General features: G+C 35.8%; 2 protein-coding genes across 3 annotated transcripts in view; both read left to right on the plus strand.

Annotated features, from left to right (window-relative positions):
- Positions 1–3,313: 3,313 nt before the first annotated feature.
- On the plus strand, positions 3,314–4,606 carry LOC134746359 (BLOC-1-related complex subunit 6). Its single transcript, XM_063680729.1, has one exon. The coding sequence runs from the start codon at positions 3,423–3,425 to the stop codon at positions 4,143–4,145; it is 723 nt and encodes a 240-aa protein (XP_063536799.1). The 5' UTR covers positions 3,314–3,422; the 3' UTR covers positions 4,146–4,606.
- Positions 4,607–6,264: 1,658 nt separating this feature from the next.
- LOC134746501 (monocyte to macrophage differentiation factor) overlaps positions 6,265–17,169 on the plus strand; it is a 38,144-nt gene continuing 27,239 nt past the window's right edge. For both annotated transcript variants that reach the window (XR_010128238.1, XM_063680910.1), the window contains exon 1: positions 6,265–6,619. Coding sequence is in view for 1 of the 2 variants with exons in the window: in XM_063680910.1 (XP_063536980.1) it covers positions 6,455–6,619 (165 nt within the window). In the remaining variant the exon portion in view is untranslated. The remainder of the gene's footprint in view (positions 6,620–17,169) is intronic.

Raw genomic sequence — 17,169 nt, forward strand, 5'->3', positions numbered from 1 at the left:
GTACTAGCACACAAAAGAAAAGGATGAGTATTGTTTTTTTTTTGTACTGACAATTTGGTTTGACCAACTATAGTTTCTAATAGCTTATCATATCATAAAAATGGGGGGCAACTGTTACTCGCGTCCGCAGGATTTACCTACCACAGCCCTGCACGTGTCCCCTGGGTGGTGCTAAAGAGTGACAAACTACGAGGCGAAATAAACTTTCTACTAAAATAATTGTTCTGGAAGCGAAATTCACATGGCAAGAAGTGCTGTTCCCAAAGGCCCTTCCCAGGGCCTTTCGACTAGAGATGTCGGACCTTCAGTCCGCATCATGCAAATTAATATTGAAGGCATAAGTTCAGCCAAAAGCGACTACTTGCAAAGGCTTTTGCACGAGAAACACATCAACGTGGTCAACATTCAGGAAACTCAAACGAAAGATGACTCAGATCTGGAACGAAGAGCCCATTTACTGGGGTACACATTGGTTAAAGCTGGACACCACCCAAAGTATGGAATAGCTACCTATGCAAGAGCAAGCCTAGATGATGTTCAGCTGATAGATACCAGTAATTTTTACCAAATTTTCACCATCACAATCCGAGTCAAAAATCTCACAGTGACTAATGTGTACAAACCACCAAAAGTGAAGTGGTCAATAAGGGTCTTACCCGATTTCCCACACCCTTCCATGTACACTGGAGATTTTAACAGCCACCATACAACTTGGCGGTATCATAGCGTAGACGATAACGGAGAGGCACTTGCACATTGGGCGGACCTTTGTGACCTACACCTGCTGTTTGATGCTAAGGATAGGGGCACCTTCCACTCTGCAAGATGGGGCAAAGACTACAACCCCGATTTGACCTTTATCTCAAAAGACCACCTTGATCAGCCCCTGCCTACAACACGCTTGGTCCTAGGCAATTTCCCGAATAGTCAGCATAGAGCGGTCGTCTCAGAGGTAGGTCTCAAGATACCACTGACTAACTCAATACCAGCCCCTAGATGGAATTTTAACCGTGCGGATTGGCATGGCTTTAGAGAGACGCTGGATGCGGGGCTTGCAGCTGCAAACTTGGACCCTGTCCCGGCAAACTACAGAATATTTGTTGAGCTAGTCATCAAAGCAGCCAAGAAAAATATCCCAAGAGGCTATAGAAAAGAATATGTGCCAGGCTGGAACGCCGACAGCGAGAAATTATATCAAGAGTATTTGGAGACAGAGGACCATGGGACTGGAGCCACATTACTCCAATCTTTGGATCATTTTAGGAAGGAGAAGTGGGAATCCACAGTCAACAGTTTGGATTTTAAAAGATCAAGTCGAAAGGCTTGGAAGGTGATGCACCGTCTCTCAGGAAAACAACACACACAAAGATCTGGTCAAAACGTAAAGCCTGACGCTATAGCAAATCGGATGGTAGAAGTAACCAGAGCTAAGCGGGATAAGATGTTCACAAAACAAATAAAACAAGAGCTGAGGACTGCTAGGAGAAATGCCCCAACGGGCCAGTACCTTTCAAGACCCTTTAGCATAGGTGAAGTCGTGGAAGGCATAAAGCTCCTAAAATATAGTAAAGCAGCAGGACCGGATAACATGTATAACGAATTTATTCGAGCCATGGGTCCAGCAAGCGTAAGCTGGCTTACTGCCCTCTTCGACTACATTGTACGGAACAACTGCCTTCCAAGGGAATTCAAGCTGGCCAAAGTCATCGCAATCCTGAAGCCTGGCAAAACGGACGACAAACCCGAAAACTTTAGACCCATATCCCTTCTCAGTTGCACCTGTAAGCTACTGGAACGCCTCATTCTCTCTAGAATCACACCGCACATAGACGCTATTATCCCACCAGAGCAAGCGGGTTTTAGAAGAGGAAGGAGCTGCACGGACCAAGTTTTGGCACTGACTACACATATTGAAGCGGGTTTTCAGAAACAGCTAAAGTCTACTGCAGTCTTTGTGGATCTGACTGCGGCATATGATACTGTCTGGAAGCAAGGCTTGATTTGTAAGATTCTCAAGGCTATCCCAAGCAGAGAAATGGCAGACATAATCATGAGTATGCTTAGCGATAGAGAATTTAAGGTCTACCTTGGTGATGCCAAAAGCCGCAAGAGAAGACTGAACAACGGCCTACCTCAGGGCTCTGTCCTCGCTCCAAGTCTTTTCAATCTTTATATTCACGACTTGCCATCTACTGAGTCCACTAAATTCATTTACGCGGATGATATAGCACTTGTTTACCAGAGTAAAGATTTCAGGTCAGGTGAGGAAGTGTTGTCGTCAGATTTAGTGAAACTCAGTAAGTACTTCAGTGCATGGCGCTTAATACCCAGTGCAAGCAAGACGGAAGTGGCATGTTTTCACCTTAACAACCGGTTTGCCAACTACCAACCGGCTGTATTTCTCAATGAAAATCTGTTGAAGCACAACCCGTATCCGAAGTACCTTGGAGTGACACTGGATAGAACGTTGACCTACAAAGAACATCTCCATAAAGTGGCTCTAAAGGTTGCCTCGCGGAACAACATCCTCCACAAACTCTGCGGCACTACTTGGGGCGCATCCGCTGATTGCCTACGTACGTCGGCTACAGCACTGGTCTTCTCAGCGGCCGAATATTGTGCTCCAGTATGGCTAGAGAGCGCACATGTTCAGAAAGTGGACACCAAGCTGAATGAAGCAATGCGATGCGTGTCAGGCACTATTAAATCAACGCCACTTCATTGGCTCCCGGTGCTCAGCCATATTGCTCCGCCGCATCTGCGTAGACTGCAAGCGCTAAAAAGAGAAGCGGCAAAAATACAAGCGCAACAGTCTCTACCTTGCCACCAGCCCTTCTGCCACCCCCCACCCCAGCATCTTAAGTCTCGCCACCCAGCATGCGTTACAGCCCGTTGAGCACATTATACAGCGCTGCCCCCTGCACTCATTTGCAGGCCCCCCGGAAGATCTGTTTAAATTAACACCTGACGTAATCTCGTGGCTCGGGACCCTGAATGTGGACTTATAATTATCTTATTCAGACTATTATCCAATTTTATAAAGAATGTTTATGTATATACGCCATACGATTAAATAAATATCATAAAAAATAAATACGTCTATTACGTATTTGTTATTCAGTTTTTAGATCATTTTCTGCAATATTTTATACAAATACCAAACTCATGAACTTTAAATAATCATAAATTCAACGCTATTTGAGCCATGGTTTTCACAGCTAAACTCTTTTTTTTTTTTACATTATCATTCATTCATTCATCAACATCAACAATCAGTCATAATGAAAAATGAAACGTCAATGACTATTTGACTAAATGTTATGATTTAATTTACGATTTGTATTGATTGTATTCTCATAATTCTCATTAAAGCAAAACATTTTCCATAATATTATTACAATAAATTAGTAACTAAGAAGATAATGGCTGAAGGAACAAATAAACCCAGTTCCCCTGACGTGGAGGACCCGCCAAATAAACAAGATGATATGGATGATGAGATTTCTGCTCGGATGACTGCTTCCTACAGCGAAATATCGTTTCACTCGGACCAGGGTGCTACCGAACAGCCAGGAAATTCGCCCGGTCCGTCCCGGCCGTACAATTTACCATCAGAGAACCGTAAACAGGAAAGAAATCCTCTAAACATGGATGGTCATGTTAGGTATGAAGGAGACATGACACATTATGTAGCAGATGATTTAGAATTTAAGATAAAGCTGTCTAGTCCTATAACTAAGCGAGGTGAGACTCCAGTGTTTGGGAGTTCCAGTGCATCTAGATCCAGCACACCATCAGGAAAGCTCTACAGACAAATACTAGCTCCACAGATTGGTCAGATTGATATCACAGTGCTGAATGATTTAGAATATGAAGCTCAAAGGATTGCTCAGTCCGTGGATAATTTAATAGAGAACCTGTCAAGTATACTGCATTCCAACTCATCGTTAACTGCCGAGAATATGGAAGTGTACAAAGATGCAGTCGGGAAGACTTGTGATGCAATGGACAATAATATCAAAAGCATGTACACTATCCTGGCGAAAGGGGAGGAGGTGTCGCAGGCTATGATCCCCGTACAGGCACAGGCTGCTAGAATAGCTGAAATAAAAAGACTACTACACTTATTTGAAAGCATGTTTTAGGTTATTATTTATTTAAAGCAAGCAATTAAGTATAACTTATTTATTTAGTAATGAAATCATACAAAAAGGTAATCCGCCACATGCTTCGTCAAAACACAAACGTAATCCGCATAAGCCTCGTCCTGACCTTATTCTACAAATAGCCTTAAAAAACCTTAAATAGGTATGGAGAATTGTTTTAAATTAACCTTTCATATGCGCATGCCAAAAAATTGCCATATAAATAGCAATCGTGACAACTTCATGTTTAAGTTAAATATAATTCCATAAATGTGCCATTTTCAACTGAAAGGGTAATTGTCGCTTGTCAGTAAGGCGCTGTTTCGATATAGCTTTTATTAGAAATCAGCCTTATCGACAACCGACAATGTGGTACCTTTTGATTGAAAATTTCACAAATGTTAGTTGGCTTATAAGTTTGATGTGGTATGGTATGTGGTCATAATCCTCAAACAGAAGAATAAATATCATTATTTATGCCTAATGTTGTATTATTAAGTTAATGCTTATTTAACCGATTATTTGTTAACAAAAAATTTAATATTTATTCTATTTTTAACTTTTAGAATTTTATTGATATTAAATTATATCCATACAATGCATTTTATACAACATAATGAAGAGTGAATATTTATAAGTGATTTATATCCTCAAGATCCTTAGGGCTCTTATCTAGCTTTTCTTAGACAATTTCTATAAAAATATACAAGGTGTAACAAAACTAGTTTGTATTATGATTAATGATTAGGAAAAATAGAAGAAAAATTTTTTTGATGCGAAAAGTTTTTTTTAATATGGGGTAGGTCGCCCAAGTTGGCCAACTCTCCATACAAAGGCCAAAACGTTTTCGCTTCAAAAAAATATTCCTTCCTTCCTTCTATTATTTCTTAATCAGAACACGACACAGAATATGCCCTTAAATGGATCCTCACTATTTTTGTTACACCTTGTATAAACTGCATCAAATATAAGACATTTATTCAGCAAATAGGCCACAGGGGCACTTTTACATACCAAATTTTTACAAATATAGAATCAATAAATGATTCCCTTCTCTTTAACGTAAGATATAATGAAAGCTAGAGGCTAATTTTTGGAAGAAGATTCTATCACCAGTGATTGTACGTAGTACGTATGTCCGTGTATTTATTTCTTAGGATATCCTAACGGTTATAGTATGTACATTACAATACAAGTGCGAAAAATAGGAAATTATCTATTCGCACCTATATCGTACAACGTTCTACAGTACATATGTAATGTGCTAATTATCGCATTAGTGCGGTAGAGTAGCACCATAGGTGAAAACTGGAATAGTTATTTACGATACAAGTGCGGAAAAGAGGAAATTCGAAACGAGTGGCGATAAATTTTTAAACACGACCACAGGGAGTGTTTTAAATAGACACGAATTGCGAATTACCTTTTCGCAAGTGTATCGTACAACGTTTTACAGTACATATGGCCCTTTAAACTTTCGACATATGCACGAAAAGTGCTCATTCCCGCACTAGTGCGAAAAAGTAGCACCATATGTACTGTAAAAGGAGTAATGTGAATAACTTGTGTTTTAATAGTAGTATAAGACAATGATAGAATGATTCTCTGTCTACGTTTGAAATGAGACAGTTCTTTGACAAACTAAAGTCTGGCAAAAAAGAGTAGTAATTAAAAAGTGGCAACACTGTAGTGTCGTCCCTTTCAAATCAATCTAAGAAAAACGGGACGACACTACAATGTTGCCACTTTTTAATTTCTACTCTTTTTTGCCAGATTGTATATTGCTCAGAATAATGACTAATGTATAATTTTTATAGACAAATACCAATACCATTTAAGTCCCCTCCACACACGTGCGCGAATCGCGGCGCGCGAAGCCGAGTGTGGAGTCGATTTCGCAGGTCCGCGACGTCCTCTCCACACTCGCGTTCGCCGCTTCGCGCACGAGCGTGGAGAGAGCTTAAAACTGAAAACCCCACCCCATGTAACCCTTCGCCTATCGGCGAGGAGAGCGCCATTTGGGTTCGCTTGCTTGAATCATTCATTCACTCTATTTTATGTCATGTTTATGCAGTTCAATTAAATCATTCATTTTCTCACGATTGACACGATTCTCAGACACTCAGACGTCAAGCTGAATCGACCCGCGGTGGTCGCGCGTAATAAAAATATTAGGAGATCGTAGGTATTGAACAAACAAAAAATGTAAATCGAATAAACAACATGATTTTGGACGTTTCTTCAAAGTAACCCGTGATGTTTTTGGTCACATAACCATTTAGATTTAATTCGCCGCGGTGAATCTTAAAATGGGCGACGTTCTGAGTTTATTTTCTGTGATAATAATGAAATTTAAAGCTAAGTTCAATGAAAGTAAGATTTATTTTCATTGGGATATTCCATGGGAGAAAATGAAGAAAGTAAAATGGATGAACGAACGAGCATCGCCGGATAGAGCCTACGTTCCCACGCTGGTGAGTATTTCAGTTAAATATGCTATTATTTGGCCAGATTTAATCTTCCGCGTTCCGAAGTATTGCGAAACTATTTTTAGAGAGCTCCTCTTAGACAGCTTGTGTTGATCTATAATTAAGCCTGATCTTGATTACGCGCACGTCCTATGTTGTTGGATCATGTGTAAAGGGTGGCATGTGATAAGAAACATCAGGTGTTAGCTATATTTACCTTTTACTCTGCATTAAATTAATTTGGTACATCAGACCAGCTGACCATGCAACATAGGTATGTTCCCTATGTTATTCTTTGGTTTTGATGGTTTGTTTTGTTGTAGACTTAAATATTGCTACTCACAGATGAAGAGGCTATTTAATTACCCTGTTAAGGAAGATATTCTAAAAAGTATAATATAGCTAGTTAACCCTTAAATGCATGATTTTTAGGGTTCCGTACCTCAAAAGGAAAAACGGAACCCTTATAGGATCACTTGTGCGTCTGTCTGTCCGTCTGTCACAGCCTATTTTCTCCGAAACTACTGAACCAATTAAGTTGAAACTTGGTATTCATATGTAAGTTTGTGACCCAAAGACGGACATGTAACGTAAACAAATGAATTTTAAACATGGGGGCCACTTTGGGGGGTAAATGAGAAAATTAAAAAATAAAGTTTTTCAAACTATATTGTGTTACATATCAAATGAAAGAGCTCATTATGAGAAATTCAAATATATTTTTTTTATAATTTTAGGATAAACAGTTTAGAAGTTATTCAAGAAAATAGACAAAAAATTACCATTCCCCCCTCCCTTTATCTCCGAAACTACTGGGTCTAAAATTTTGAAAAAAATACACAAAATAGTTCTTTACCTATAGATCACAGGAAAACCTATTAGAAATGTGCAGTCAAGCGTGAGTCGGACTTAATTACTTAGTTTTGGTTTAGACCCCTACGGGTTTTTTAAAGACATTTCACTCACATTTCACATAAAAAATACAATAGTATTATATAATCTGTGACATTGGTTAAATTGTGTACTGTACGGAACCCTTGGAACGCGAGTCCGACTCGCACTTGGCCGGTTTTTCTTTTTGCCTGAAATATTCAAGAGCGGAAATATTAGTGTAAGGTAGTTAACATTATTCATGTATTTAGTTAGGCTTCATTGAGTATTTTATTCAAAGTGGATATTGTATTCAGTGATAGTGGATAATCTAATTAGTAATAGGTTAATTAAACTTTGATTTAACAATACCGTATGATAATGTTAACAGGCCATTAAACTTACTTGACATGACACCTCTTCAATTTGTTGTCAAGCCGTAGTTTTACAGTACATTTGGTGCTCCATTACCACAACGTGTACTATAATGAGCACATTACAAAATTTAAAGGGCCATGTGTACTGTAAAACGTTGTATGATACACGTGCGAATAGGTAAGTCGCAACTCTTGTCGATTTAAAACACTCCCTTCGGTCGTGTTTTAAAATTCGCCACTCGTTGCGAATTTCCTATGTTTCGCACTTGTATGTAGACAAACTAATAATGTAATGAAATATTCCAATTCATTTTAACCATCTTCATCATCTATAGTCCTATTAACATGAAACTTTGCAAGTAACCATTACCCAGATTAGGATCCAATAATTTATTGCTTGAATATTCAAGAGCGGTAGAGTGGTAGAAGCGACTGCCATCGGACCCTCCAACCCAGAGGGGAAACTAGGCCTCCTAGGGATTAGTCCGGTTTCCTCACGATGTACTCCTTCACCGAAAAGCGACAGTATAAATATCAAATGATATTTCGTACTGAAATCGGTCCGGTCGTGTCGTGTTGTTCCGAAAAAACTCATTGGTACGAGCCGGGGTTTGAACCCGTGACCTCTGGATTGAAAGTCGCACGCTCTTACCGCTAGGCCACCAGCGCTTCACCAAATTAAGATATAAGATATATTTATTTGCAAAAATGTAGTGGTAAACATAGTTGGACAGTGGGTAATTTTAAGTGCGTACATTTTACTTAAAGAAGCATGCAAACATTCCTTATTAACTAGGTACTATAACTAAGTATACAGAACAATAAACCATGCATTATTGCAAACCAATCATATAGTATCAGTTAACTTTACATCAGTTAGAACACATATACTAATTATTAATTTCTATCTAAGATATACAATATATTATAATCATTATTCATCATCTTTCATTATTTCCATTTTTAATTGTTTATTATTCAAAAAAAAAAAAATTTAAACTGTTTATTTCAAGAAAGATTACAAAGACTATTTACAGACTTAGCCTAATCTACATTCTAATAGATTGTATGCTAAGTATGGTCTATGGTATAATATGCTATATATAACAATTATGAGGTTAACTTAAATATTCAGGCAGTGCTTTTTTATCATGATTTTAATTTTATGGGGCTTACCCTCTTCTAAATTATCTATTATATCTCTAGGAAGACTATTTAAGATGTGTGGCAAATAACTCGACCAGACTCTTTGCCCATAATAGTTGTTGCTACTTGGTATATTGAAATATTTTTTATTTAACAGTACTCTAAGGTTAGTTGGCCTGTCATACCTATTCAGACTTTCCAATTTATGTCTATATTCTAATACTATCGCTAGTTTCACTTTATCATACACATTCATTATTCTACAATGTTGGAATAAGTTATCATAATTATGTTTATGTTTATATTTGATTTTTAGTGGTACAATGGATTTTAAGATTCTTAACTGTAAACTATATATTCGCTGTAGGTGACTTTTGTGGATTCTGCCATAGCTAGATATTCCATAGTTTATCACCGAGTCAGCCATGGCCATGTATATTAGACGGAGTGTATTATATGGCATTTTGTTTTTAAGTATTGTCAGGTTACTGAGTACAGCTCTTAGTCTCTTACATACATGGTCAATGTGCGGACTCCAATTAAATTTATTATCTATTATAAGTCCAAGGTATTTATGCTGTTCTACTAAGTCCAGGGGCTCACAGTCGCAGCTCGAACCTGACCCATGCAAACAAGGGTGTTTGTGTGCTGTAATCTTGGGTATTATGTTGGTTTTGATGTAAGGTGACCTTATATGCAATATTCATATTCATAAGCGTAAGCATGTCAAATATTCGTCGATTCCGTAATAACATTTATCCAAGCAAAATTTGTATAATTTGTATTTAAATTCAGGCATGTCAGAGTTTCTTATTTCTACGGGTAAATTATTAAATATTTTTATAGACATACATAACACATTGTTTGCAAAGAATGCTGTCTTCGAGTGGAAAGGATAGCACAGAACGGTGACGTTTCGAGACGGATATATTGTGGTAGATGCCTTATTTCTAAATAGACCTATATTATGTTTGACATATAAACTTATCTCATAAATGTACAATGAGGGTAGCGTCATCACTTTTAATTTATGGAAGAGAGGTCGACAGGGTTCTGTTTGATGCACACCACATATAGCCCGTATACATTTCTTTTGTAGCAGAAATACTTTTTGCATATTACTACAGTTACCCCAAAGTAATAGACCATATCGCAAATTGGACATTATATGTCCATTGAATGCTAAGAGTGCAGTTTTTTGTGAAGAAAGTTGAGATAGCCTTCGCAGAGCAAATATAAACCTGTTTAATTTATCAATTAGCATTTCTGTATGGTCTTTCCAGTTAGTATAGCAATCTAAAATAACACCCAAGAAACGAATTGATGACACACATTCAATCGCATGACCATCATAGTTTATATTTACATTCCTTGGCTTCCCTTGTGGTGCATAAAATTCCATAGATTTCGTCTTAACGAGGTTAACTTTCATATTATTATTTATTAGCCACAGGTTTACATCCTTAAAGACTTGGTTGATTTCATTTTCATAATTTTGAGTATCTTTCTCTTGTACTACTATAGAACAGTCGTCAGCAAAAAGCGTAATCTTGTGATTGGTAAGAGACGGCAAGTCGTTAATATAAACTAGAAAGAGCAATGGTCCAAGGATACTGCCTTGAGGGACGCCAGTTGTGACTTTAAGACAATCGGATCGATATTTTATTAACGTTTTTGTGGTATCGTCATATTTCGGTATTTCTGTACATTGCACACGCTGGTTTAAGTAAGTTCGTACCCATTCATAGCAATTCCCTCTAATACCATAGTGGTATAGTTTTGTTAATAATATGTTATGATTTACTTTGTCAAAAGCCTTTGACATGTCCATAAAAATGCCAGTGACAGGTATTCTATTATTCCTACAATTCAAAATATTTTTCATAAGATCCAATACAGCTAATGTTGTAGATTTATTTTTACGGAAACCAAATTGATCTTTGGATATAAGATTATGTTTTTCCAAAAATTCTGTCATTCTTTTATGTAAAAATTTTTCGAAAATTTTGGATAATATTGGTAGTAGCGCTATGGGTCTATAATTTAATGGATCGGTTGTGGCACCCTTTTTCAGTAGTGGTTTAATAATCGTGAGTTTAAGTTTATCAGGAAAGATGCCTTCACCCATTGACAAGTTTATCAAATGGCTTAGTACAAAAGCAAACACTGTAGTATTTTCTTTTATAATTGACGTGGGTAGTTCATCATAACCAGCTGCTTTAGAGTTTTTTAGTGTCATAATTACTGTTGCAACCTCAGCTGGGCTTGTCGGATATAAGTATATCGTTGAGTCTAAGTTTTGTAATTTATATTGGTATTTGCTTGTGTTACTGTGTACGTTGTCTGTTACAGTAGTGAATTGATGATTTAGTTTATTTGCCATTTCTTTTGCATCAGTAATTTTTTGATCGTCAAGAATCATTATGTCAGTGAAATGACCCGGCTGACGCTTCACTATGTGACGGTTTATAATTGACCACGTTGCTTTCCCTAGGTTATCTGATTTATATATATAACCATTATTAAATTATTATAGTGAAATTTGCTAACTATCTCTGTTACTGTTACACTGTAAACAATTAATCAATAAGTATTACACAATGTACCATAAAACTGGAATAATAAAGCCTATTTATGTTATTGTGGCACACATGTTTGTTGATAAGGATCCATAAACATTGCTATCAGTCACACTTTTGCTCAAGTTGAATACCATGTACTTGTAATTATACATTAATGATAGTATCTCTTAAGATAGATTAAGCTAAACTTTGTTCATGAACAGCACAGAAATCAAAAAGTTTTTGAACAAGCATTGCAAAACTTTAAGGTGTTATAATATGTATATGTATAATATGGAAAATAGCTAAATGCCCCATGCATTTAGGCTAGCTAAATTTTGGATGGTGAAATAAAATAATTCTAAACTTGAGTAGATAACATAGGTGCGCCTTTTATTGTGTAATTTTTGTCGATTATAAACTGAAATAGATGTCATATACTAAAGAAAAAGTGACCAATTTTAATAACAAAACTTCCGTGAGACACAGACATATTAAACATATTAATAACGGGTCACTCACGTATTTTAATTTTTAAGTCGAAATACGACGCGTTCGACTTAAAATACGTAAGTGACCCGTTATAAATATGTTTAAAAAGTGACCAAGCCCTCCAGTGGCGGAGGCCTTTGTTAGTTGCCAACCACATTGTGGAATCACAGATCAGATTATACAATCTGATAATGGTCCGAGAGCTGGTGGAAATTTGGAGTAGGTCCTTGAGGCAAGCTGAAAATTTACTTGATGCTTCTCCTATCTTACCCTACCTCAGCACTACAAGTCTGGCTGCAGGGTAGCGGGTCTAAACCAACCTATAAATTTTTAAAGAATTTTTTTTTGGTGCCCAAAAAAGGTTCTTGAGGCAATCTGTAATTTCTACAAGTGAAAATTGAATATCTAAATAGTCATAAAAAAATTATGCCAGACGATTTGGCCGGGTCTTTAACCTTGCCAAACGCGTGCAAAATATTTTTTTTTTTAATTCAAAAAAGGTTCTTGAGGCAATCTGTAATTTTTACAGGTTAAAGTTAAGTATCTAAATAGTCATAAAAAAATAAGCCAGACGATTTGGTCGGGGCCTTCTACCTGCCAGACGATCTAGAAAGTTACGTATGGCACTTACTCGCACGCAAAATTAAGTTTGTTATCCTGTATAAATGTATGCTAATACAAAGTTATTTTTGTAGTGCAGTAAATTAAAGGTAAAAGGTACAAATTAGGATGTACGATGTGATTGTGATTATGAATATTTGTATATTTATGATAATTATGTACACTGAGTATTAGTAGGGATATAGTAAATGTAATATGACCGAATTTATAAGAATGTATTGTAATTTTAATAAATACATGTACAATTTAAATACAGAATAGTAATGTGTTGTAATTATTATAATGTGTGAATTTGTTATTTTATTATTAATGCTTGAATAATACAAATAATAATACAAATATGATGATGATGGTGATTGTTTCATGTACTCATAGGTTATTCAGTGTGTGGGGTAAAAGGGGGCGAGAATTTTATTATTATTATTTTTGCGCTACTACGCACGGTTTAGAAGCTAGAGCCATATATATATATTTATTTTTCGTTGTTTTTAAATTTCATAATTTTTGCGCTACGACGCACGGTTTAGCAGTTACAGCCCTATAACGTTTTTTTATTTTTTATTTTATCATTGTGTTTTTTATATCACTTATGGGTTCCTTGAAAGGGAACGAAAATTTGATTGTTTTTGTGCTACGACGCACGGTTTTGGAGATACAGCCCTATAAAGTTGTTTTTTTTCTTTTTGGTAATTTTTTATATTAACTCCTAAAGCTTTCCTAAAGGGGAGGAAAATTTTGATTATTTTTGCGCTACGACGCACGGTTTAGCAGATACAGCCCTATAACGTTTTTTTGTTGTTTTTTATTATTATTGTGTTTTTTATTTATCACATGGGTTTTTTAAAGGGGAACGAAAATTTTATTTATTTTACGCTACGACGCACGGCTTAGGAGATACAGCCCTATAAAGATATTTCTTTTTTTTTCAAATATAAATTAAGGATCATATCTAGAGGGGAACGAAAATTTTATTATTTTTGGCGACGCATGGTTTAGGAGATACAGCCCTATGAAGATTTTTTTTTTTTTTTTTTTTAAATATAAATTAAGGGTTACCTAGAGGGAAACGAAAATTTTATTATTTTTCGCTACGACGCATGGTTTAGGAGATACAGCCCTATAAATTTATTTTTCTTTTTTTTTCTTTTTTGATTTACATTGTGTTCTTTATTATATTTCTTTGGGGTTTTTTAAAGGGGAACGAAAATTTGATTTATTTTACGCTACGACGCACGGCTTAGGAGATACAGCCCTATAAAGATATTTCTTTTGTTTTTTTTTTTTTTCAAATATAAATTAGGGATCATATCTAGAGGGGAACGAAAATTTTATTATTTTTGGCGACGCATGGTTTAGAAGATACAGCCCTATGAAGATTGTTTTTTTGTTTTTTTTTTAAATATAAATTAAGGGTTACCTAGAGGGAAACGAAAATTTTATTATTTTTCGCTACGACGCATGGTTTAGGAGATACAGCCCTATATTTTTTTTTTCTTTTTTTTTTCTTTTTTGATTTTCATTGTGTTCTTTATTATATTACTTTGGGGTTTTATAAAGGGGAACGAAAATTTTATTATTTTTGCGCTACGACGCATGGTTTAGTAGATACAGCCCTATAAAGATTTTTTTGTCATTTTGGTTTTTTTTTTCCAAATATAAATTAAGGGTTACCTAGAGGGGAACGAAAATTTTATTATTTTTGCGCTACGACGCATGCTTTAGCAGATACAGCCCTATAAAGATTTTGTTTTTTTTTTGCGTTTATTTTAAATATAAATTAAGGGTTGCTTACGCGGGAAAGAAAATTTGATTATTTTTGCGCTCCGACTAAAACAAATTTCAGCTGTTTAGCCCGTTCGCATGAACACAGATGCCATGTTTACATTAAAATAAAAAAAAATACTCAATTTCGTATGAAATTCCTTTAAGCGAGGTTTAGACTAGCAATAACTTGCATGCAATTTTCATTACATTGCGGTATCTGATAAACATTTTGAATGCAGTTTACCTTAGTAGTCGGTAATGTAACGTAAATTGCATGCAAGTTCTTGCTAGTCTAAACCTCGCTTTACAGTTCTCTCGAGTTGCTCCGCCCGAAACGTGATACTTTGAAGGCTGTTTTGACGCACATGAGGACGATATTTCATTGCATGTCAAGAAAATTAAACGATTAAAAACGATTATCGTTCCAAAAACTTGTTATTTAACTGTACAGCGAATAAAATAATTTAAATAACTTATAGTGACGTCACAAAGTTTGTGACTCCCTCACAACATGTCACATTTTCTTGACCCCCTCCCCCCCTAAACGTGTGATGTAATTAATTTTATTTCATTTATTCATTTATTTCAATCAACTTAGGATCATAATACATTACATTATAACATTACATAAAATTATTATATTACAGTTAAGATTAAAATTAAAATTAAATTAGACTAAAATTATATTAAACCCCTAAAATAATGAATTAATTATTTAATAAATTATTTATTATTTAATTATATTATATAATATATGAAAGATGAAAAAAAAATCATGAACACAGCCATGCACGCCATGTTTACATTAAAATAAAATAAAAATATTTCCCGGCCTAGGCCTTCGTCATAACTAATGAACTACCCATGTATCTACAATAGAGATACAGCTGGACATATTGTCGCTAATTTCATATGTACTATGCCCACACCCTATTCATACCCATAATTATCATAAATATATACTCACAATCACATCGTACATCCAAATTTGTACTTTTCTATCTTTAATTTTCTGCACTACAAAATTAACTTTGTATTAGCATACATTTATACAGGATAACAAACTTAATTTTGCGTGCGAGTAAGTGCCATACGTAACTTTCTAGATCGTCTGGCAGGTAGAAGGCCCCGACCAAATCGTCTGGCTTATTTTTTTTATGACTATTTAGATACTTAACTTTAACCTGTAAAAATTACAGATTGCCTCAAGAACCTTTTTTGAATTTTTTGAAAAAATATTTTGCACGCGTCTGGCAAGGTTAAAGACCCGGCCAAATCGTCTGGCATAATTTTTTTATGACTATTTAGATATTCAATTTTCACTTGTAGAAATTACAGATTGCCTCAAGAACCTTTTATGGGCACCAAAAAAAAAATTCTTTAAAAATTTATAGGTTGGTTTAGACCCGCTACCCTGCAGCCAGACTTGTAGTGCTGAGGTAGGGTAAGATAGGAGAAGCATCAGGCAAATTTTCAGCTTGCCTCAAGGACCTACTCCAAATTTCCACCAGCTCTCCGTCTATAAGGGTCATTATACCATCCGTGATTACATGTAATGATATCTGTATAATACTTAATATTACGAAAACATAACTAATCTATAAATAATCATGTATTCAAATCAAATAACAGAAATCAGAATAGACGATTACCTACCTATTGTACAGTCAACTAATTTGATTCCTAGGTCACTATAGAACCTTGTCGCTATAACAATTATTTACATGACAGCACTGCCATAGAAGATAAACAAACTGATTTATTGTGAAATGGTTCTATAGTGGCCTAGGAATCAAATTGGTTGACTGTACCTATACGCTCTATGATCATGATGGGGAGATTGGGGAGGTAGGTAGGTAGGTATAACGGGATTATACAGGGGATTTATACAAGGTGCCCACGAGCAACCCGAGAGATTTGATTTTAACCACACATTTCTGAGGCCAAAATAAGGAAAAAATGTTATCTGAGGTGATTATATTGAGGTCAATTTCGCCTAAAAAAAAGTTTATGGGACATTTTAGTCTTCAAATATGATTAGGACTATTTTGTTAAAATCTCTCGGGTTCCTCGTGGGCACGTATTATTTAAATTGTAGTATACATTTACAAAAGTAATGCCCAACATTACAATTCAATTAAATCCACATTTTTGAACACGCTGTATGTTAACCTAAAGGAAACTACCTACCTAATCGTAGTGTGTGACCCACTTAACCCTTTCCGTGCTATTGGCGGTCTACTTTCGTAACAAATTACGATAGCATTGAGGCGAAAGGGTTAATGTCAAACGATTACTATTTATTCATTTAATGAACATAACCTACCGAGACTTTTTCCATACGCAACTATTGATTCTTAGTTTAGAAATTAGTGTTGCTAGAAATTTAGTAACAAAAAACTTACTATGCTAATACATTGTTTGATACGTTTCATGTCTGAAATCCGTGGCTGGTCGCTAGTAGGGAATCATGAATAAATGTATTTACGGCCTAGTGCCGGAAGAAAACTTCGCTTCCTGGCCACGCCACTGCAGACGGATAATAAAAGAAAAACCTCCGATAACAAGTTTTGGCGCGATGTAGAGCTGTGAGATACCTAAAACAAAACTTATTTATTTTTCTGCCCTAGATGTGTATTCTGCCCAAGAGAATACGTGAATCGAATCTAAGCATGTATATAGGTACATAGATTTTCCGTTAACTTTCTTTTTGGTTTGTTATTGA

The sequence above is a fragment of the Cydia strobilella genome, chromosome 13 (genome assembly GCF_947568885.1).
Source record: "Cydia strobilella chromosome 13, ilCydStro3.1, whole genome shotgun sequence".
Lineage (NCBI taxonomy): Eukaryota > Metazoa > Arthropoda > Insecta > Lepidoptera > Tortricidae > Cydia > Cydia strobilella.

Excerpts from the sequence above, each read along its gene's own strand:
- LOC134746359 (XM_063680729.1), top strand. The coding sequence starts at position 3,423 with ATGGCTGAAGGAACAAATAAACCCAGTTCCCCTGACGTGGAGGACCCG.